Below are 24,348 nucleotides of genomic sequence, written 5' to 3' on the forward strand. Positions count from 1 at the left end.
TGGTGATATTCTAGTCTTGTATCCTAGATATTTTTTGCTGCTGCTTCCCGCGTACCTGTCGTAGCAGTTGACGTCGTCCAGCCAGCAGCCTTGCTTGACGATCTCGATGGTTCCCGAGACGTTCTTCCACGTGGCGAAGCAGTGCCGCCGCTTGTCTTTCTCGCCATAGCAGGGCTCGATGCCGCTGCGGTTGGTGCGCTCCTTTTCCCAGCTGGAGTTGTAGTAGGCGCACTCCTGCGTCTCCGAGCGTCCCAGGATGGCACCTGGAGAGGACAAAAGGGGGGCATTTTAATTTTTTGATTTTTCTTTGTGTCATTGTTAAGACAGCATCCATGCATTGTTGACATTTCCTGAAGGAGATTAAAGGTTAAAAGTAACAATTACTCTATCAAACATTTTGCCAGGCAAACCTTATAAAACCTTGAAGAAAAAAAAAAAAACTGCAGCGTATGAATTTGAGGATTTACAAGGCACTGTGGCTTGGAGATGAAAAGGTTATTTTCATCCACTGTCACTGACAAAGAAGATATAGTGAAGCCATCAAACATTTAGAAATAATAAAATTCACTTCTGTGGTACGTTTTAGTGCTTTAGAGTCAATACACCAATAAAAAAATGAAAGCTCTTTAAAAGACGAGCAATCACAACTATCCTGGCATGAGAAAATAAGGTCAGGGAGGAACACAAGAAAGAAAAGCAGAGAAACGCAACTGAAGTGAGCCAACTGACTCCCCTCCCCGCCAAAATAAAAGGAGGCCCTTGATTTCCAGCAGCAGGTTTTCGCAAATGGATATCCAGGGGGGAAAATACTGCATGACAGCTTGTCAGTTTAGCGTTTCTGCCGTGTCTCATCACCTGTCAGAGAGTTAGTCCGGTTTAGACTGCTGACAAGACTGAAGGTAGTCCGCCTCCACTCGCTCGCTTCCAAGCGCTTGCAAGCCAAACGGTTCAGACACACAGGAAGCCAGGATTGCTTCCCACGTTATTTTGTTTGTGCTCCCAAAAGGTGCAATAAGTAGTTTTTTTTTTTTACTCTTTTAGGATATCAATGTTAACTCCCGGTCATCCAGGATGCAATGTTCATCGCTCATTGCTACGTTGTTCCGTTCTCGATCCAGCAAACCAAATTTCAAAGCCGTTCCATTATTTCATCAGGTGATGTTTTTTTCCTTTTCATTACATTTGTTCTTAGCTCACCAGACAGTTCTGCTGAAAACTCACACTCAACAGCCAGCGAACTCCTCTTGGGACTCAACTTGTTTGTGTGAAAAACAGATTGTCAAACCCCGAAAAAAGGAAGATGGTGCATGTGTCACATGGTTATGAACTTTCTATCAGGCTGCTGATAGAAGTCAAAAAATGTTTGCAGAAGCAGATTCACCTTTCTCAGTGCCTGCAGCCCTAATCATGTCAACATGTCCGCTATGTTAAGTAAATATCTACATGGTACATGATGCTTGGTTTATCTCTTTTTTTTATTTATTTATTTATTTTATTTTTTAAATGGTAGTAAGCAATGTGTGTTTACTTAAATTCCAATGTCCAACAAATTCTTTTTGGGGTCTGAAGAGTGTTTTTGTTGTTGTTGAGGTAAAAGATCTGTGAGCATAACATTTCTTTTTATCACAAATAGGCTTTTTTTATGCATTTGTGTATACCGGCTTTATTCACTTTAAGTTCCCATTTTTTATTCTTCCAGCCATCAAGGATATGCACTCTTGACCTTTATCAGCTTTTATTTATTGTTGCTTATCATGTCTCAAAAGCGCGCCGCAATTTAACGGGAAAGTGAAGGACAAATAAAGAATAACGCCCCAAATTACGTGACCGTTATCCACTCTCCTCTGCCGGTGAAATAACGTCGCAGAGGAGGAAGCGCCATGTCCGCCCTGACCGTGTCTCCGGTCACAGTGGCTTCCAGAAAATTAGGGCTTAGCTCCCATAATGGAGGTTAACTTTTGGGAAGATCATCTATTTTTCAATAAAATGGCTGCTTACGTAAAGCCAGTTAATGCCGACCCGGGCCCTCGGAAGCGCTGCGGGTCTCTTTTTCAACAGCTGCACATGGAAGAGAGAGGTCTACTTCACTGGCAGACGAGGTCGCTCTGCCTCTTAGCAGCGCTGACGGCACTTTCACTCGTCAAATCCATTTCCCATGAAGGCCCCAAAAATATTTCACAGCAACAGGTGCAAGTGTGAACTGTTGCCTGTGTGAGCGTAGGAGCAAATGGCGAGAAGAGAAAAATAGTCTGGCGCTGATGAATGAGCAGAGCCCGGGCAAGCATCAGTATGTCGGAAATGCAGATTTAAAACAAAAAAGCACACGGAAAGAAAGTATGTATAAGGGCTGAACCATAAGAGGAAAATATGTGCTAACGTTGAATATGACGATAACAATATCACTCGCAATAACTAAACACATTTAAAGTGTCTTTCAGTATTCTGCTAAAATACAACACACTGCTTGTTGAACTTAAAACAAATGAAAGGAAATCATTTCCAACTTTCTTTTATTTAACAAATTGAACATTGAATTGAACATAAAAGAATAACAAAATAAGAGAGACAGAAGTGACGTTTTCTTTCAACTAACACAAAAAGATCTCTGAGTGTCTTTCGAGATGTGTTTATTGCGCCAGTTGATATCGCGATGACGATTGACGAAAAAACAATATATTGGGTAGCGCTAGTATGTATGGATCAAATTGCATGTAGATATGGAAGCAAATAAATAGACACACAAAAGGTATATTATATCTGCATGTGGTAAAAAAAAATAAGTTTGCCCAAACGTGCAAATGAGCATAAATAACGCCACAAGGAAGATGACATTATTTGATTCATGTGGTTCATGTGGTCTTAATTTCACTTCCTTCTACAGACTCTTTGAAAATGCCTTTCATGCAATCCAATGACTTGATTTGTTTTTTAATTACACATTTTGTTAGATCAAATAAAAACAGACATATTTCACGACTGGCAGGCGGCGTGGAGGCACCAAACTAAGGTAAACGAGAGTCTTAAGGTGCGAGTTCAAATCACTGCTCAAGCTCGGCAAAATCAAGCCAAGGAAAAGGACAAATGAACTTGTTCTTTCCATCCCAAACTACTTCCGAGAGGCCCTTGGAGCAAGACACTCACAACTGCAGCAGGGGTTAGGCGTGAAGAAGAGTTGTTGAAAAGGCCGGGCCTCCTGTCAGAGCCATAAAATGTCGGCAGGAAATACAACTAACATAAAAAAGAATTTGAGAATATAAGTGCTTGAAAAGAGCCCTTTCGATTCCCTATCATTCATTTAGGGTGTTGCTTGCCTCCAACAACAGAATACCTTAAGTCTGCATTCACACAGCCAGAGATCAGGCTTGTCGGGGTGTTTTGAGGCAGTGTAAGAGTCCCGTACAGGAAACAGGAAACATCACTGCCTCTATCGCTGCCACAAGAACGTTTTAAAACACCCAACACAAGCTCTGAACTGCCCGGGAGTTTGTGGAACAGCTGACTGTTTGACTCTTCTTTCTTTCTCACGCTGGGGATCCATTTCTGCGACACGACTGAAGCGTGGTGTCGCTAACATTTTTGTTGTAGGACGTCTAAAACAAAGGACCCGTGAGAGACTCCCCCCCCCAGTCTCCCCTGTGCTCTACTTCTATTGGATAGTCGTGTTGCGTTCAACGGATTAATTGCCAGCTTTTTGACGCGCAGCATTTTCAAATTTTCAATAAAATGCAGCGCCACCTTCCTGGGATGCTTTACATCGCTTGACATCACCCATAAGATTAAAGGGGAGCGCGGCGCAAAAGAAAAGTTGCACGGCCAGGTGGAACTGCACGGTCAGTGAAATGAAGCTGCCTTCAAGTGGGTGTTAGGAAACACCGAGATCTATAAGCGTTTGGACAGAAAACAGCAACTGTGAAATATAAAGTCTACTTGTGCTACATTTGGGGGTTAAAAAACACAACGGGACGTCACACAAACGGGCCGTTTCATTGAGACTCCCCCCACCACCACACCGCCCTATGGAAAATAGTTTTTCCATATTTTTTGGGGGTTTTATTTGGTCTGAATGCAGCCTGAGGCAACAAAAAGATAAGTAACCAGATCTGATGTTTTCCTTTGGAAGACCCTGTCCTCAAATAGCCTACTGTTTGTGATTCTGCTACGCCATGAGGCATGCTATGGCTTTGTCTAAAAACGAGGTGCAACATCCCTGGCTGTGTTTGGGTAAACCCATCCACTCCATCAGACCCTTCAGCAGTTTAAGTGTCCATTGTATGTATGGCGCCTGGTTTTCTATTCTTCCTGAATGAGGATGAATGCATTGCTTCCTTCGCTGGCCCTCGCGGGAGCTGAAGGTGATAATTACAGTGAGGTATGCGGAGGTAAAGCGGAAGGTTAGCTCATTAGCCACTTCTGGTGTAACAGCATTAGCCATGCTACCGCTGATCCCCATGGACGTTACATCCAGGGTGCTTGGCATACGCATTTCCATTTTACTCGGGAGTGATTTACAATGAATGCAGCAGGAAGGATGAGCCTGAGTTCCTGTGTGAACTTCATTATAGGCAACTCAAAATAATGAGTGTGCAGTACACAAACAGGTGAAACAAATACGGTATGTTTGTGTCGCTAGAGCACTGATGTAGGATAAATAAAACCATGATAAAGTAACACAAAACAAGCCATAAATATTTGATAATTTTAGGTTTTAGTTTGTGTCTCAAACCTGTAGAAACCAACTGACTTAATAATGACTTTAGTTCACTAGGCCTATATGGTGTTAATCTGCAGATTATTTTGTTTATTAGTCCACTAGTCTTTGGGACTAAACTATGTCAGAATATAGTGGAAAAATTCACCGTATTAATTCCCAAAACCCGAGGATATGAATTGAAATTGCGACCAACAGCCCTGAAACCAAAAATACGAAATCCTATATAACAAACAAAAGCGTGAAATCCTTCCATCTGAGAAGCTGGAAGTGCAAAAATGTTCAACATGCATGGTTTGATCCTTTGCACTGACAGGAAAAGTTTGAGATAGGTTGGTTTTCGATGATCACATTCATGATGTCCAGCATGCCTTGAGCAAAGTACTGAATCAACCTGTCGTTTTAGGTTTTGCAGTGGCCGAAACTAAGCTCCTCTCTCTGCAGGGGTTATTATAGACACTAAAACAAACTTAAATGTATGTAAATCGCACTAAACTGACCTAACATTTACTCAAATTCCAAAAGCTAGACAAATGCCTGTCGTCGTTAATCTAGTCGGCCAAGGCAAGCTGCAACACCTCAAAAGCGCCATTGATAGCGCCTCTGTTCAGGTATAACACTGTGTGAGAAGGAGCTGCGAGCCGTGTGAACTGCAAATACAGTGCTCCGTTGTAAATACAGCCGTTAAGAGGTCAAATCAATCACTTCTCTGCAATGAGGTGACAATAAAAGGCCGGCTGCCTATAGCGCTGTGAGCCAAAGGTGGGCAAGAGCTGGCCCGGCAGTATGGCGGATATGAAGGATATAAAGCAGATAAATCAATCTTCTGACTAAGTCGCAGCTCAGAGTTCACCAAAGCGGATAATGTCAGTGAGTGCAGAGCCTACACGAGCGATTGTGCAAGGACATACAATAGGGCTTCCACCCACAAGCACACATCCATACAATAAAGAAAGAAACCTCTTTTGTCATAGAAAAGATATTTCATGCATTGAAATGCCAAACTTGAGTGGCACAGGCTCGCTTCGGCGTACGAAGGTTTGTTTGAGAGAAAGATTGGTAAAGAAAAGTAGCGTCGGGGCAACTACAGCTGCATGATGTTAATGCAAGGTCGTTTTCTTGGTACATACTTCATCACGAACTAAAGGAAAACGTCACACAGTGTCAAAATAAAAGAATGAAAACAAGTGAAACAAAAGGAGGAAAAGAAAAAGCAACGACAGGAGGTAAAATTAAAGACTAAAAGCTATTTAGTCTTCCTCAACATGTCTAGTTAATTGACAATGGCCGATTGTGAGGCCACGCTGCTCACGCAGGGTGAATGGGAAAAGAAATACATCTATTTGGCCTAAACGTCATATGTGAGAGATGAGTCTTCTCACACTTCTGAGAAACTCCAACAATAAACCAAAAAAGTTTTTGTGATGTTTAATTTATCGCCTCCGTCAAAAGGGAAAGCTTTGTCTGTCCTTTACTGCATTAAGATAAAAACCCAAGTCCCCCATTAGAAGTTCAATCAGTCTAGTCACCGCAACACCTTAAAGGATGCATGCATGCCCCCCACCCCCACCTACACAATTCCCTTCCTTCTCGTGAAAAGAAATGACCATATAGCATTTTATAGAGGCTCCTTTCTCTCTTCCAGTCATATAAGAGATCTATCAAGGTTAACCGCGACCTACTTTAGCTGCGGACATTTCAGCAATGCCTCCCCTGCAAAACGTCTAAACACCCGACCCACTTCTCAATCCCCTGGGGCTTTTTTGAAAAAGTGCTTCTCACCCCAACCCCCCCACTTGCTGCCTAGTGGCTCTTAAAATCCACTCTGACATTTAACATTTTTACATTTTGGGCATTTAGCTGATGCTCTTTTTCCGCAGTGATTAAGCTGCCAGTCCCCACCGCATTTACAGGAAATAAACGGTAAGGGTGCGAGGCATCGCTGCAACCACAGAACAATCTGATAAGGCAATTAGACCGCCTTTTTTTTTTTTAAATGAACAATTAGACTGCAAACAGGGGATGTGATTCACTAGAGATAGTGTAGTATAAAGGTGGAAGAGATAGTGAACTTGGCAGAGATGCTGCGACTGGAGATTACTGATTATCTGCAACCAGCTCTGAAAAATTCTATCTTTTGTGTGGCGGCCAAGAGGTCATGTTAGGTAGAGGCAATTCCGAGAACCTGAATCTGGAGTTGCAGTGGAGGCCCCGACACCGAGAGCAGGACGCAGAGGGGGATGCTTTTACCTCTGATAGCGAGATGCACTGCGATAGACCTGAAGGCTGACAACAGCCAACAACAAAGCTGCTGTGCCGAGGTTCACCTGAAGCTTCAAAAAGATAAACCAAATGTGCAAAAATTGATTTAAGCTCCTGGAGCTATGAATTTCCTTTTATGAAACCGTAAGTAGAGGTAACTTTCTCACTCAAATTCATTCAACCTCCACTTCCGTCTCACACACAAGCCAGACTTCCAATGAAGGAACAAGAACCACAATGAAGAGCTACATCAGATCCTGTGTATAAGCACATGTCTCTTTATTAGTAAAGTGACAGGGCTACAAGGTTAGAGCCACGCAGCAGAGATGGTGCTGGTCTGATCTGTGGCCAGGCCAGTGAGGTGCATGCTGGGTGGGAAATGACCGACCAACCACCTGCCAAACGTTGGAGAAAATTTCGACTAAGTTACTTTGGCAGGAGGCCAGCCAACGCCTTGGGGTTTTGTTCTCTCTGCTGCAATACTAAAGCTGGCTGGTGAAATAGATAAAGCGTCTGATTAATTTAGGAATCCTTGAGCTTGTGTGGCTGAAAAGAAACAATTTTGTTCCTCTGAGTTTTAACAGCAACACTGACCGTAAGGAGAGAAACTTTTTTAGCCTCACAGTTTCGAACACATATCGTATCTTTATGTAAAGTACACGTGTACTTGGCTCGTCACCATTTGCCAGTTGGCTTAACACCACAAACATTCAACCTTCACTGTGTTTGTTATTATTTTGCTTTTTCCTTTTTCTTCCCTGACACACGGGAAATAATGGCTTCACGTTTCTGGTTCCACTGACAGGCGATCTCTGGGTCGGAAACACCACAGCAGTAAGTGATTAACTCCAAAGATGAGAGAATAAAAATTTTAAAAATAAAGAAAAATAATACAGGTGCATTTATTATCTGTCAATAATTGCATTACAGTGTGATATTTCAGACTCAAGAACTGTCCATAAGGCATGTTTTGCCTGACAACTAATATCAGATTTCCTCTCCGTGACTGGTCACAGGGGCAGGCTGTGCTGCACTTTGCTCTGTAGCCTCATAATAAAAAGGCATTTTGGCGGGCAAGGCCTGCACTCGGCACTACATGCACCGAAGTAGGTAAACAGCTCATTCATCAAGGCTTTTTTTGTGTGCCTGCCAGGAGCAGGGATTGTTCGTTATGATGGAATTTGTTCTAAGGATCAACTTATCATCTGCGTCCAGGCAGAGATGAAATAGATTCGAGGTGATGCTGGTTTGTGTGGGAATGTGTGCGACCGGTGCTTAAAACAAATGTGAGTGATGATTTTTGAATAGTGTTGAATAAAAGGAAGTTGGGCTGAGGCCAGGGGTCAAAATGCTGTCAGCAGAGCTGGCCTCTTAGCTTTCCAGCAATACTTGTTGCTCCTGATGCAATTTGACACTCCTCCCCCACATAACTGACTCAAGACACAACTAAATACAGCTTTTGCATGTGTGAATATACATTTAGCAGAGTCTCCTAATCATAGTAGTGTTAACAACATGCTGTACCAAATGAAAAAAAAGCAGTGGTATCGGTAAAAAAAAAAAAGTCTTCCATAAATCCTGCAACTATCGACACATGTTGTGCAGTAGACAGAACAGACAAAAGAGGAACAGTCAAGTTTACACTGCACATGTAGCCAAAAGATATGGAAGAAGGGAAATTGAAAGATTTGACATGGCTCCGGGCTGAAGTAAGGTTCAGGCAAACATTTTGTAAAATGTCAGGCTACAGCTCTAATCAAATCAGGCGCTTCTCCTAAAGGTGGCTCATTAAACAAATGAAAACAGTGTTTCCCTTGCACTGATTTATTTGTGGCAACCCGCCACAATATCAACATTGACCGCCTCATATTTTTTTATGTTTAAAAATTATTGTAGAGATGCTTACAGCGCATTGATTCGCTCAACCCCCTCCTTGTCCCCGTTCTCTCACAAACACATATATCTAATTGTGCTGGTACGATGTGTTTAGGTCCCGATTCAATTCGGTCATGATACATGGGCGCCGATTCGATTTGTCGATTGCGATTTTCCTCTGTTGAGATTCTAGAAGTATTGCGATTCGATAGTATTATGTATTGCGATTTGTAAAGAAGAACATAACATGGATTTTCTGCTTTCGCTCGTTTTTTCTGGAAGTGGATATGATGCAGTCGCCCTTGGTGGTACCGTAGAACCAGAAAATATTTTAGGTAAATCATTGGTTTAAAAAAAGAAGAAAAAAACTTAATATCTAAGGTAATGGTTTTCACGAGTTCACCTGGAACTCCCATTTTTCTCCCTGCCGTTGTTTTTTTTTTTTTTTTTTTTTTTTTTTAGAGCCTAAATGCAAAAGTTTCTCTATTACTAAAGATATCGCATTACACGCTGCGCCAACGGTATGAAATGGTACACAATCCATGTCTCCTAAATGGGCGTGGCCTCATTTGAAAATGTAGTGAACGTTGTGTATTATTTTCTTTTGCTAACGTTAGATATTTACACAGATAAAAGCTAAATTTAGCATCACAGAGATTAGTTTTGTTAGGGCGTTCACCAACGTTAGTTAGTAAGTAAGTTGACATTAGCTTCTCTGTGTTGCCTGATCTCGCGAGAGTTTGGTCCTGAGACAGAAACATGTCTCAAACTAAGTTAATTTTCTCCCGATGTGTCCGTCTGAAAAGTGCCATTTTACACTAACAAAAAAATAATAATCGATCTGGTGATTTCCTGCAGGGTTGTGGTGGAATGTCAATAAAACGGCCCATTTGTGTGACGCCCTGTTGTGCTAAAAGCACAGGTAGACTTTATAATTCACAGATACTGTTTGTATGGTTTCTTTGCGTGTCCACTAGGGCTGGGCAATGTGGAGAAAATCAGATATCACGATATTCTTGACAAAATACCTCTATCGATATTGCGGCAATATTCTAAGGTTGAGAATTGGGGCTTTAACAAAATATCTTCACACTTAGATTTTAGATAAATAATCATCAGTAATGTGGACATAATGTCTAAGAGGGGAAAAGGCAAATAATAGAACAGCTAGAACAGTCTGGTAAGTTCAGAAAAGTACATCACTTTACTGTAATGCAGCCTTTAAAACCAGGAAAAGACACCACTTGTGTCATATCACGATATGACAATATCCAAAATCTAAGACGATATCTAGTCTCATATCACGATATTGATATAATATCGATATATTGCCCAACCCTAGTGTCCACCCTGCGGCAACCCACCCGCCGCAGCCTAAACGCACTACCCCTATTCAAAATGAATGGAAAGACCTGTGTTTGAACCTGTCTGAACGCGGCCTTAAAGGACCAGAGGCAGCATGAGGTTACCACTATCTCAGAGCTGGTTTCAAGTTTATTAAGAAGTTGTTGCCATGGTGTTTAATCAGTGTTTCTGTAATGTGAGACAGCTTTATCACCCTGACATAGCCTATCTGATGGAAATAATCATATAAATGATTATAGAGGAGATGTGGGGGAACATAATAAGAGTACAGATGGGTCTAGGGACAGATGAGTTTTGTTCTATGGATGAAATTAAGTATTTTAGTGGAAAATGGGGTATTAATTTAATATTTTCTCCAGCAGGAAAGTTAATCTCAACACTGTGGCTGAATGAATAGAGAGGTAACCGTCTGGTCTGTGCATAGAGACGCTTGCAGCCAGACGCTATTTTAAAGTAGACAGTAATTTCACAGAGCAGCCTGGTTCTTGCTGTAGTGCTACATTAATGCTCAATCAGATAGTGTCGTGACATGGCAGGGGTGGTCAGGTTGGCTGGTCACAAAGACTGCAGTCTTTTCACGGCCGGGAGGAGGGACATGGTGGGGGGGGGGGGGGGGGCATTAAAAACCACAGCACTCAGCAACTGAATCCAATCCCTTTAATCCCTGCTGGTATGCCCGAGCGGCAAACGCCCATTGGTCTCCGCCTCAAAAAGCACTGATGGGGCCAGTTTTCGGACAGGTCAAGAGAGCGCCTGAGTCTCTCTCCGTGAAACTACGACTGTACCCCAGGGTCTCCCGTGCGTAATGGGGCTGCAATAGCTGCATACCTAACATTCTTAACAGGACGAGCAATTTTATAACTCCTCGTTATGTCTCTCGCAGGGTACTGTAGAAGGGAAAGGATCCGCAAAATCCTCCCGGCTCCCCCACGCCATCCCATCTGTGCTTGAATTGTTTGGATTGTTTTGAAGGGCGTGTTAAGTGCCACTTGGGCTTAAAGCTGAACTGTGTATTGGGTTTGCAGTGATATTGCAATATCAAAAAAGCCTGGAACATGGGCATTTCATTTCATTTGTATAAAAACAACCAATCAATAAGTGAAGACTGGCGGGGGAAGGAGGGAAGCAGAGGAGACTGAAAGACAAACCATTATATACATATACGGCAGTTGTAGAATGATCCTTTGTGAATGCAGTCCAGTTCAGTGAGAGATTTCCCATAATCCACTACTGTAAAGCTAAAAAAAAAAAAAAAAAAAAAAAAAAAGTATTGCAGACTTCCAATAAAACCTTTGAAACCAGCATAATTCATTCACAATGCAAACACCATTACTGTCAAGGAATCAAAATGTGAAATCGTGTTCAGCTTCTGCGGCTTTTGCTTACACACCAGAGGTGTGTGGAGAGCTAAAAGCGGTCCGAAATACACTCGGTGGTCAAGGTTAGCCCACACTGGATGACAGGCTGCTGTGTGTGTGTGTGTGTGTGTGTAACTAATGCACCGCCCTGTTCTGACTCATCTCAGGTGGCACTCTAAGACATGTCGACTGCCGTTGATTTACATTCACTCTTTGCACCGGCTGGCTTCACATTTGTACAAAACAAACCAATAAACGTTGGGAGTCAATACATTCCCCTCTTTCATCCGCCCAGACCCCACTGACTCCTGGCTCGTCTTTATATTTAGTGTCAACTAATGACACACAAGTCGCGAGGCCCCTCACAGCCAAAATAAAACACCAATACTGTATTTTTAATTGAGATTATATTACAGGTGCAATAAGATAAGAATGTGGCACCCCCGTGTGCAGAGAGTATCCCTAACATAGCTGCAGGGTTTATAGTTTTGTTTATCAATACCAATGATGACTCAGTGATTACCGGACACTGCTGAGATTTCAAAACTCTTTTTCCCATCAATACTGCTGGGGAAGAAAAACTAGAGTTTTCAAGACTGAACAAATCCCCTCTTCACTTCCCTGGCAATTCAGATACAGGTTTTGAGCTACCAGTGTCAAAAGACAAGCTGGGTACAAGAGCCGAAGAGCCTTATATTTAAGGCAAAGAAAAAGCAATTATAAGTGATTCTTTTATACCCGTCTACAGTAGACACTCCTGTTGGCTTTTTGTACTGATTTACTGGCTTCTTTTTGTGTTGTGTGTGTGTGTGTTCATTACAGGACAATAAATGTCAGACCAAAGACCTGTTGATGTGTTTGCAGTTCGTATGGCTGCTGCTCAATGCATCCTAAACGACATTTGAGGCTTATCAGATAGTAACACAAAGTGACAGCAACAATAACGGCCAGATAACATACCCACAAAATCACGGGCAAACAGTGTTGGCCGTGGCTCGCCGAGTGCCTGAGACAGCGTTACCCTTCAGTGTTTTTTGGTGATAAGAGGTTAGAGCGACCTTCATGACAGTGAGGAATCTTGAGCGAGAGACGGATGAAGACGAAGAGGAGGAGGAAGGAGGGAGCGTAAAGGAGGCAAGAACCCTCGAGAGCTAGAGCCTGAAACAAGAGCATGATGAATGTACAGCTCGCAGTTTTTAATCAAGGATCAAAGCAGGGCCTCTACGTCTGAGCAGCCAGCCTGTCTAGACTGAAACTCTCCCAAGCACATAAAGCAACATCTGCAGGATGCATTAATTACAGTAAAGGACCGTTCTGAGTACCGACACATCAAGTGGTCTAAACTAAGATTAAATAGTCCTGTTTATATATACATATATATATGAATAGTTTAATCTAAAAAGCTATAAAAGTACATCTATATCTTGAGACTCAAACAGCTCAAGTTCATCGCCAAATATCTCAAACAAATGCACGCTCCACCCCTAAGGGATGTGGTTTTTTCAACCTTGGACTTACCCTGCCCCCTATCATTTGTTTTAATTTGAGTCGGTAATGGTTACAGGGGCAATTCATCGACTTCCCAGGATAGAGGTGCGCTCGGCGGGCATTTGCATTTTAGGCTTTTAGCAGATTCTCTTATCTGGCATGACTTACAATAAGCGGAGCAGGCAAGGGTTTCGCTCAAGGCAACGGCGCTGACAGGATGAACACTTGTAGCGGATGTCGAACAAGTGACCTTTTTGGTTACAGCGCGGACTCTGTGGCCTGTGGTCAGCCCTGCTGACTCCTCTATGACTACACATTTTATCAAGTTTAGTCATAGATCACAAATTTACAATTACCGATCACAGAAACTCCCAATAAAGCCATATGGTCAGCCATACTCTGCAAGTATAATTTCATGTCATCTACACTCATTGGATCCCCAATAAAGACTATTTAGTCAAAAGAATTATTCTTCTGAAATAATGGAGGCTAATTACCATGTGATTAATAACTATATCAACAGTATTGAGCAGAATAATCAGCATCAGTGCAGCTCAAGTGTCTTCTCCAAGCAGACACCTCTGTGTAGTAGATGAAATAGTAGGTAATGGTAGTAGTAGGTGAAATTAAAGGTGTATTAAATACGTGTGTTACTTTAGTCCCTTCCCTTACCACTGTGGTTATAAAAAGATTTAGAGACTTACATCATTTGTAAATAATCCCTCGTATTTGCTTGGACCTGTTTGGAGTATCTAAGATTTACTGCGTCAGATGTGTCATCCTTTAGAAAAGTACACTAAACTGTCTTTTTAAATGATTTCCTCCAATTACTTAACATCTGTGGTGCTTTTCCAGCGTATTGTCCTGTGTGGCAATACACAGCCCAGTGATAACCGGAGCAGGTCGAAACAACTCGCTGCTGCTGAAGAAAATCCCCTCGATAGCAATTATGGCGTTTTGATGATTCTTAATTGTAGTGAAAGTTTAGATAATCATTTATGTGGCGAGTGTGTTTTTAAAAAGGCCTTAGGCCTTGGGGAAGCTGTTAATACATTGTGTGTTATTTTAAAAAGGTTACCTGCCTTGCCTTTCACACAGGACCAATTTGAAAGCTTGTTGTTCAGTCACTTCATCGATGGCGTACCCCCGCAGACCCCTCTGCGTCTACGCCAGACCCTACGCCGTAGCCTGCTGTGCACCTCTCGAAAATGTTACTACACGTCGCAGTGGCGCAAATGGGGTCCAGGTTGGGAAAAATAAAATAAAAAAATACCCTTTAATCTCTGTTTGCAGAGGTTTTGGCCCATTGTAGGCTCCAAAGTCCTTAAACACTTCACACATTTCCTCACTTCTCACACACACACACACACACACACACACACACACACACACACACACACACACACACACACACACACACACACACACACACACACACACACACACACACACACACACACACACACACACACACACACACACACACACAAACCATCCATGTTGCTTTAAGTGTGCATACACAAAACACCTGGCCATGGTCTAAATTTAGGAGGCTCATCATTTCCCCTGCCCAGATGCTGCAACATGCTGTTTTTTGGTCACCATTTTACCTCTATGAACATGAACTAGTGCCGCCCTTTCTTTTTACGATGTTAAAGCACAGAATGATACACGGCCCTGGAAGGAACAAGTCTGACTAGTTGGGCCCGATGGGAAATCGAGGCTACATCTGGCCTTAACAAATACACCTGTGCTTTTGGAGCCTAATGCATAATGCAAGAGAACATATTAGAAATAGATAGGGGGGAATGGGACAGAGCTGGTAGCCAGCCTCTGACCACTCCAGGAAACACCCAAAACACTGCAGCAGAAGGGCACAGGATTGTTAGAAGAGTGGTTTAGTCATAGGAAAAATGGTTTCAATGTAATGCCGAATAACACACATTGCGTGCATTAAATAGCTGTTTTTATTCAACTTAGGCCACACTTCCGACTGTTAAAACTAGGGATCGACCAATATTTGGCCATTTGCAGACCATCTGTATCGGTGTTTTATTTTACTGATAACCGATAAAATTAATTAACTATAAAGGTCACTACTTTGGCTCTGCTACAGCTCTGTTAGCAGTCTGCAACACCCGCAAAAAAACTGTTAGCAGGTTACAACTCCAGGAAGCTATTTATGTTTTTATTTATTCTTTTTTTTTTTTTTTTGACCTTGTATTATGTTTGAAGTTTCAGTTTTATTAAAGAATTGCTTAAAGCATTTAAATAAACTTTTGTGTTGGAGTTTGTAACGTTCCAAAAATGTTCATTTTGACAAAAAGATTTTCATTTTTAATGTAAATGCATCGGTTCCAAATATCGGTTACCGGTTTCAGCAACTACTATCGGCATTGGCCCTGAAAAACCAGTGTTGGCCGACCCCTAATTAAAAGTAGTGATGTGCATGTAGACGTACAGAAATAATCGGCCGTTTTCTTATATGAAAGGAAAAAGTAATGGCGCGGCCATGTAGCTGGTTCTTAAACTGGTCGTAAACAACGCAACCCATCAGCATTTAAATGTGTTTCAGGTCCAAGGCTGTTGTTTAGTAAATCTGTCACTGACATCGCTGTATTGTTCCTCTTTATAGAGACTTTTTTTTTTCTACCAAAAATTATTCGCGCTGGTTAAAGAATAAAAAAAAACTGTTCAAAGGGGGAACATTATTGAAAAAAAAAAGCTTGCGAACCACTGCTCTAGAGGGATGAGCTGCTCCATTCACACATGGGCTCACGTGGAGATTTCACTGACGTTGTACTCGGCAGCTGGCAGGGTAAAGTCTGTTTAATGTCCGGTCCAACTGATTTGGACGTTCTCACATACAGTTCCTCTGGGTCACGTCTAGATAAGTTCAGGGTTGCACTGCATGTTTGGAAAGGGATATGCAGAGGAGAAAAAGGCAGCCTTGAGCCCCACCACACACACACAAAAAAAGAAGCTATTTCAAAAAAGTTCAGTAGCGCAGGCTAAAGCTTCACAGATGGATCAAGTGTCTCACTTTCCACTCTTTGATTTAACTATTAATCCAATGTTCTCGTCCTGATTTCTGTCAGCCAGCCAGAGTAAACATTAGTTTTAGTCAGCTATTAGGAGAGTTTGTAACGGCACAGTTTGTCTTTAACTTCAAGTTTCAGATTTTACATAACGGGACAAAGTGTTTCTTACACTTAAAAGAAGAACACTTTCATATGTCTTCTAATGATTAACTGTGTCTAGAAAAGGCAAAGGCAAAATGTTCATCATGTCTGAATTGTACTCCAAGGGTAACTGACTAAAAGAAACAACACGAAAACACATTAATCAACAATGAAAAGACTTGTTAGTTCCGGCCCATACTTATGTGCGTGTAAACGATAAAACACAATCAGGAGGAAAATAATCTGATAATTAATTGCATGCCGGAGGGAACGGTCTCTTTATCTCTTTCAATCCTCCACAGGGGGGTCAGAGGTCGGGGCCGACTGTAAAACATGAGAGACATTCATTGCGTTGCTCGAAAACACTTCAGCAGTGGTGGTGGTGGTGGTGGTGGTGGTGGGGTGGGGGGGATCTTGGTGATGGATAGAGGGGAAGTCAACCAGTTTGCCCGGTTAATGCAACTGGTAAATGTTAGTTTTCCCCAGTTCAATAGGACAGAACACAGAGAGCCCGGCCTGATGACCGAGTTCAGATACCGTTTCAAGTCGAGTTTGATGTTTAGCAGTGCTGAAACTGAATCATCGGATCGGTTTTGCTGCTGAGGATTTTTTTCTTCTTTTAAACCCAGAGCTGCTTCATCCTTGCCATATCGATGTAACCTTACACTGGTGTGCAAGAAGATCAATGTCTGTGTGAAACTTGCTGCAGTGCACAAAAAAGGAGGCCAAATGTGAAGGCAGAGCACGAGACTCGACTTATCCATCTATGAACCTCGGTGATGGATATGTACAGAAATCTAAACACCCGTTTTGCCCAAAATACCGGCAAAACATGACTTTCAAACCGGAGTATGCGCTCCACAGCCAGGGGTTGATTGCTTGGGTTGCATTCAGATCATGTCAGAGGGAAGAGGAGAAACAGGACATGGGCTTGTCGCTTCAAATTAGACCCCTAAACACTCATTAACTCAAATGAGACGGTCATAGGGTCAAACGTCATATGGCAGGCAAATTTTGCTGTTATCAACCCATATAAAATACACGGCAGATACTGCTTGCTTTGAAAGTGCATAATTAGATGTATTAGCAAGGATAGGATGGATCATTTGGGTTATTTTTGAATACATGTTGACACACTTCTATAATTTCTGACACCGAATGGAAAACCTCAATGTTAAACAACTATCCAACAATCTCTCTGCTTTCGGCGCAAAATCACATTAAATCTGACGAAATCTGAACGCGCCATAACGTATGAGGCAGCACAGTAAATATTTTCCTATTTGCAGCTCAAGCTCAGACGAGATCTAAGGCAGAGGTCGCATTTGACACGGACGACCCCGGGGTTCAACATCCGCCTGCTGCAGTGTCGCATTATCGTTTCCCCTGGAAGAAAAATGTCCCTTTCCAGTTCAGCAGAAAGGTGTTTTATAATACTCAGCCCAAAGTAGCAAAACATACGCAAGAAGCCCATTTACTATCCTGTCACATCAACACCTTGGCAGACAATCTTGACCCACCATGTGTCACGGCAGCATTAACACATGCCAGCATGGATCAAAACACAGGGCAGCTGCTGGATGCAACATTAAACAAGGGAGAATTTCACTTCTATGCCAGCTTAATTATGCAACTTTGATATATTCATCCAGAAACCCCGTGAAGGGAATCCCATTAACGGCATATAGCAAAGCTTAACAACACTAACAGCACAAATGTATCAATGGTTTGTCTGAAAATTTATGAATAACTGAAGTAATTCATTCGCAAAAATACGGCACAATTTCTTTAAATATAATATAAATATTCAGGACTGCAAGCAACAGTGACGTTTACATGCACATAATATTACGGTTTTTGCCCTTATTTAAAAAGACGATATCCCGACTAAGCTCTTTACACAGCTAATGAAAGAGAATATTCCACTAATATTCCCGTTTACATGCAGCCGTGCAAAATAAGAATTTTTTCTAAGTTTGGTGGAGGACTTGTTGGAGCGTGTGAACACTCTCCACAACCTCCCTCTTTCATTCCTTCAACCAGCTTCTAGAAAAGGTCGGCGTAACGATGTGTGCTCATATCCAAAAACCTGTTGATATCCAAGTCTTTGATGATGCTTAAAAGTAGCTGCGTTTCTCCTTCTTATCGGGTCTGCTGCCCTGCAAACTGTCAGCTGGTTGGTTTGTGTACAGCAACCATAGCAACGCACAGAGCTGACCGTAAGCCGTAAACTGTGGAGAAAACCCCGATTGAGACGCTTATTCTGAACGCAAAACATAATCACAAGTTTACAGAGCCGATCACGATCACTTCTAAATGCGTGTTTTGTATAAAAAGTTTTTAAAAAATGCAGCGATATTTACTTCACCATTATATAGGGCTGGACGATCCAATATCACGATATTCTTGACCAAATACCTCAATGTCGATATTGTAGGATTGACAATTGGTGCTTTAACAAAATATTATTTTCACAAGGAGATTTTTGATAAATAATGTGGGTCTGGCTTGTCAGGCTAGTTCTGACAGTGAGTCCTATCGGAAAAAAGAACATCAATAAACTACTTTAAAGTAGATTTTCGTCAGGGCTAACTTACGTACATAGTGTACGTATTACAAACTCATTACTGACTGCTGTCTGGAGAGAGATTTACTGTGTGTGACCAACACCAGAACTTATTTGGAACTAAATAAAAAACAGTGTTGCTCGAGTTAGCCGCGAAACAACTGCAGTTTTTGGCCAACAGAATCCTCTGCATTTTCAAGTCTTTCAAATAGAAATCTCATGGTTATCTTGAATATGTTGGCATGTCGCAATAGGCCTTATCAAATGAAAGCACTCTAGGCTAAATGCCCTGCCCATATCAGACGGTTTCTCTGGGTCGTCTTGAGCTGTGCCAATTCAACTTGGATTTCATGGAGGATTATTATTCCACCTCAAGTAGGAACCATTCATTTCCCCCACTTCAGACAGTAATGAGCGAGTGGAATAATCATCTGCTGCACTGTGCAATAAAGACAGCACCTGGCTTACACTCCAACCAACCCCAACTATTACCCTATTTAAGAAGCCTTTTAATTTCTACTTAAACGCTCAAAGACACCCCAGGGCTCGCTGGCTGGAGATTTTATTTTACCCTTTTCATTTCTTTAGTCTTAATTGGAACTGCTTTTATTCAGGTGCACTGGATATTTCATAGGCAAGGTCATTCCAACTTCCAAACAGCACGGGAAACCGGTTTTGTTGAGTTGCACAAGCACGCAAACAATAGGCAGTAACATTTGGAATTTCAGAAGAAAACTTTCTTCTCCGCTAAATGCGAATCCAGTAATCCAATATCTGCTTATAAACAACAATAGGGAAATAAACTGCCTCCAGGTTGATTTTTCTTGTTTTCTTTCACAAATTAATCTTTCAACCCGTACCATCTTTGTGGTTACACTCGGCCCTGCCTGCTGTCAATCACAAACAAGTCTAACCAACAGATAATGCAAAGTGAAACTACTGCATCTTCCACTTTCATTTAAGATACATTTACACATTGCTACGTTTGGGTTTAAAAAGGAATCTCGTCTGCTACGTTCCCCCCTCTCATTCCCCCTGCTCTGGCGTTTCCCCTCTCATTCCCCCTGCTCTGGCGTTTCCCCTCTCATTCCCCCTGCTCTGGCGTTTCCCTCTCATTCCCCCTGCTCATCTCCCCCCTGCTCTGGCGTTTCCCCTCTCATTCCCCCCTGCTCTGGCGTTTCCCCCTCTCTCCCCTCTCATTCCCCCTGCTCTGGCGTTTCCCTCTCATTCCCCCTGCTCTGGCGTTTCCCCCCTCTCATTCCCCCTGCTCTGGCGTTTCCCCTCTCTCATTCCCCCTGCTCTGGCGTTTCCCTCTCTCATTCCCCCTGCTCTGGCGTTTCCCCTCTCATTCCCCCTGCTCTGGCGTTTCCCCCCTCTCATTCCCCTGCTTCCCCCCCCCCTGCTCTGGCGTTTCCCCTCTCATTCCCCCTGCTCTGGCGTTTCCCCCTCTCATTAGTAGTAGCAGCTCTAGTCGGCTCGGCCGCGGTGCCCCGTCCTCTTTTTGCCATCGCAGATTTAGCACCGCCTCATGCGTGAGGCGATCATGGCTGGTCGTCATAGCGCCGCCGCAGGAAACTACCGTGACCTTAACGCGACACACACAGAACGTGGAAGGTGTGTTGTTTTTGATTCTCGGCATGTTTGCCAGAAGACACATTTTGTTTCAAAAGAAGCTGGAGCAGCAAATGCTGCTCGCTAAACTATTTAAAAATGGCGGTTTGTTCAGTAACACCCCGCCTGTCGCTAGCAATGATGACGCAGTGATTAGTGACGATTCTCTCCGACCAATCAGGAGTCTACAGGTTTTCACGTCACCTTTTGGTATCGCCTCAGCTCGCTTGGAACTTCCACGGAGGTGAGACTAAAAAAAAAGTTCCTGTTGGCAGGTACCAGGGACTTTTTATCATGATGGAAAATAGGGCTGCACAATATGAGGAAAATATGCGATAACGTTGTTGAATATCGCAATAACGATATTACTTGCGATAAATTAACAGATATTAAAATGTACTCAGTTCTGCCTTTCTGCAGCTTTCAGTATTCTTCTAAAATACAACACATTGCTTGTTGAATTTAAAACTAATAAAAAAAGGAAATCATTTCTAACATTCTCTTATTGAACAAATTGAACATTGAATTGACAATAACAGGCACCACTACAAAAGAATTTAAAGTGCAGTTGTCTACTGATATTTTCTTTCAACTAACAAAAAATCTCGTAGTGTCTATTGCGATAGGTCACAAACATTCGCGATATGTATATTGCGGCAGTTGATATCGCGATGACGATAAAATAAAACCGATATATTGTGCAGCCCTAATGGGAAACCAAAAATGGCGGGAAGAGTCGAGTGGGGCAGGTACCATGTAATGGCAAAACTCCAGAAGAGTTTAAACTGAGCCAGGCCGACAACAAAGATAAAAAAAATCATATCACATCCATACAGGGATAGAAGTATACAGCTGTTAAAACATAATAAAAATATATGACTCACTGGTATCGGATCGGTAATTGGTATCGGGAAGCAAAAAAATGGTATGGGACCATCTCTAGTTTAGTCTAGAAAAAACCTGAAATATCTACTGGCGCAATGATGCCTTTTGATGTTTGAAGCCCTCTTCAAGAAGATCTCCCAATCACATCCGAGGAAATGCCCGTGTCTTCCATGCTCTGCAAGAAAAATAGCACTCCTGGGTTGACCCTGTTTTAGTTTATTATCACCTCACTGACCCTGCTGACATCCATTATGCATCCACCCCTGGGAAATGAGCACGCATGAAGAATGTTCACCGGCACGAAGGCTGAAAATTGCTCTGCTGCAACGAGGTTTAACAAGTTTATTGTTATAATAATAAACATTGTAAAAACTGATGAATGTGCTGTGAATAAAAATAAAAATAGGGTAGATCTGAAGCAAACTTTCCATGACCTAGAGAGCAAATACGCTTTACTTTTTCTCATTTTAAGTAGTTATGACAGGATTGGAGATAAAAAGCTTTTTGAACCCTTTGAAGGCAGATTTTTTACATTGTCCATTAGGGATCGACCAATCATCGGCCTGGACGATTATCGGGGCGATATTTGGCAATTTGCAGATTATCCGTATCAGTGTTTTATTTGACCGATAACCGACAAAGTTAAATAATTACAAAGTGCGCTAGTTTGGCTCCGCTACGGCTCTGTACGCCCTGCAACACCTGCAAACAATCAGTTTTTTTATTTATTCTATTCTTTTTGACTGTCTAAGTTTAACGTTTCAGTTACATTAAATAATTGCTTAAAGCATTTAAACAAACTTTGGAGTTTGTAACATTCCAAATTGTTCATTTCCACTAAAATATTTTCTTCTTTACTGTACAGTAAATGCATTATCGGTTCCAAAATATCGGTTTCATTAACTACTAATAATCGGTATCAGTATTGGCCTTAGAAAAACAGTATCAGTCAATTCCTATTTTCTATTATTATTATTATTATTATTATTATTATTATTATTATTATCATCATCATCATCATCATCATCATCTATGTTGTGGTGCTTCAGTAAAGACAAACATACTATTGTATTGGTCCTTCTATTCTCTTAATGAAATCAAGCTTAAAACCCCAATTTGTACCGGTATGTCACACTAGGAGCCCCTCAAGGGCCCCCATGCCCCATCTTAGGCTCACTACTGACATCTGCAACATGTACAATGCATAACCACATATGGAGGATGGAGGATGCAAAGGCAGAAAGGGCAGCAATGATGGCAGTGTGGGATTCCCCCCCCCCATTTTCCCCACAGGGTTGCATTGCACTGCATTCTCCACAGAAAACAACAAGCTGTGCATTGCACTCTGCAGAGGTAACAAGAAGCATTACAGTGAATTCCCCACAGCCGACAATAAACATGTATACCCCCCCACACCCACCTGAAGAGCAGGAGATGAGGAACACGGCGAAGGCCAGTTTGGTGGCGTCTCCCATTTTCCATCCGAATCTGATCCTCTGACTAGAAAGAGAATAAAAATTTAAAAAAACTAACAAAAAAAAATCTCAAATTCAAGAGTCAAATTAAATGTCTTGTTGCTGCACAGAACACTGTCTCTGCAAAAAGGGCATCATAAAAAAATGTCAATATCGAGTCGAAATCCACAGTATCCCAGGTAATGCAAGCCTCCAAAAAAAAATAAAAAATAATAAAGAAGGGGAGGAAGAGGAGGGGAATGAAGAAGAAATAGAAGAGGAGGGGATGATTGGAGGTATTTCCAGGTTTACAGACAAGCAATGGAGGGCGACTTGTTGGCATTCAAGCCAGGGCTGTCATGTACTTGCCAGGTCTGCAGCATTGTTATGAACAGACATGTTCACCTGTGCTTGTTGGTGTTTGACCTGTTATTTTCAGACCTAGCGGAGCATAGAACCGAGCCACTGCCGGGCAGGGCTAACATCCATCGGACTGCAAATCAAGCGCACTCCGCTCTCCAATCAAACTTCTCCTTGATAAGCTCAGTCGCATAGCTTTCAAAAACGTCGTTGAAAAATAGCGTTTCAAATCTTCTTCCGCGAAAACAGGAGGTTCAAAAACACGTATTGTTGATGTTATATTCCGTGTAGAAAGCCTCAGTTTCGCCCGAGAGTCCGGCGGGGCTGCCCGGCCACAACCAGAGCTCCGTCCGCTCCAACAGGGAAACAACCGATAACGAGGATCCCTACGATGTGTTAGCCCTCTCCAAAGTCGGCTGAACAACCTTCCCCCGTCGAAATGAATTGAACCAACGAGTGGAAACACTACCATACGTTAGCAATAACCCATAAAGCTGCCGTTAATCCGTTAGCTAAAGCAGCTATCGAGTTTAGGACGAGCTGCTTTTCCCAAGTCCTCGCCTCCTCTGGTCGGGACAATTTCAAGATGGCGTCATTGACTGCGTCAAGTCAACCAAATTCATATATGAAGCTTCCGGTGAAGCATTTCAAAATAAAATATTACAATGGAATGTGTGATGGGCTATTCTGTATGGGGCGTTTAATGTGTTTTAAAAGAATACAATGCAAAACTATGCCATTGTTTTTGCCATGTTATGCATCTAATTTGACTGTATATTAGACACATTATCAAAGTGATGTAGGGCAGATTCAGCCAAGGACCCCTTATAAGATACAATATATATATATATATATATATATATATATATATATATATATATATATATATATATATATATATATATATACACATACATAATATATATAAGAATATAATATGAATATAATATGACCACTCATCAGAATCAGGGTCTTTTGCCAAAGTTACACTTATGAGGAATTTGCCTTGGACCCCTTATAAGATACAATGGACCCCTATATATATATATATATATATATATATATATATATATATATATATATATACATACATAATATATATAAGAATATACCGGGGACCACTCATCAGAATCAGAATCAGGGTCTTTTGCCAAAGTTACACTTATGAGGAATTTGCCTTGGTGGTTTGTGAATACATAAACAAACAAACATATTTAACTGTATGACAACAACT

General features: G+C 41.9%; 1 protein-coding gene across 1 annotated transcript in view; it reads right to left on the bottom strand.

Moving 5' to 3' along the window:
• acvr2ab (activin A receptor type 2Ab) overlaps window positions 1-23,677 on the bottom strand; it is a 55,261-nt gene extending 31,584 nt beyond the window's left edge. The window contains exons 1-2 of the mRNA XM_028571799.1: window positions 22,721-23,677; window positions 56-263 (exon numbers count right to left, since the gene is read on the bottom strand). Of these exons, the coding sequence (XP_028427600.1) occupies window positions 56-263; window positions 22,721-22,775 (263 nt within the window). The 5' untranslated portion in view covers window positions 22,776-23,677. The remainder of the gene's footprint in view (window positions 1-55; window positions 264-22,720) is intronic.
• Window positions 23,678-24,348: the final 671 nt, after the last annotated feature.

This window comes from Perca flavescens, chromosome 24 (assembly GCF_004354835.1).
Source record: "Perca flavescens isolate YP-PL-M2 chromosome 24, PFLA_1.0, whole genome shotgun sequence".
NCBI lineage: Eukaryota > Metazoa > Chordata > Actinopteri > Perciformes > Percidae > Perca > Perca flavescens.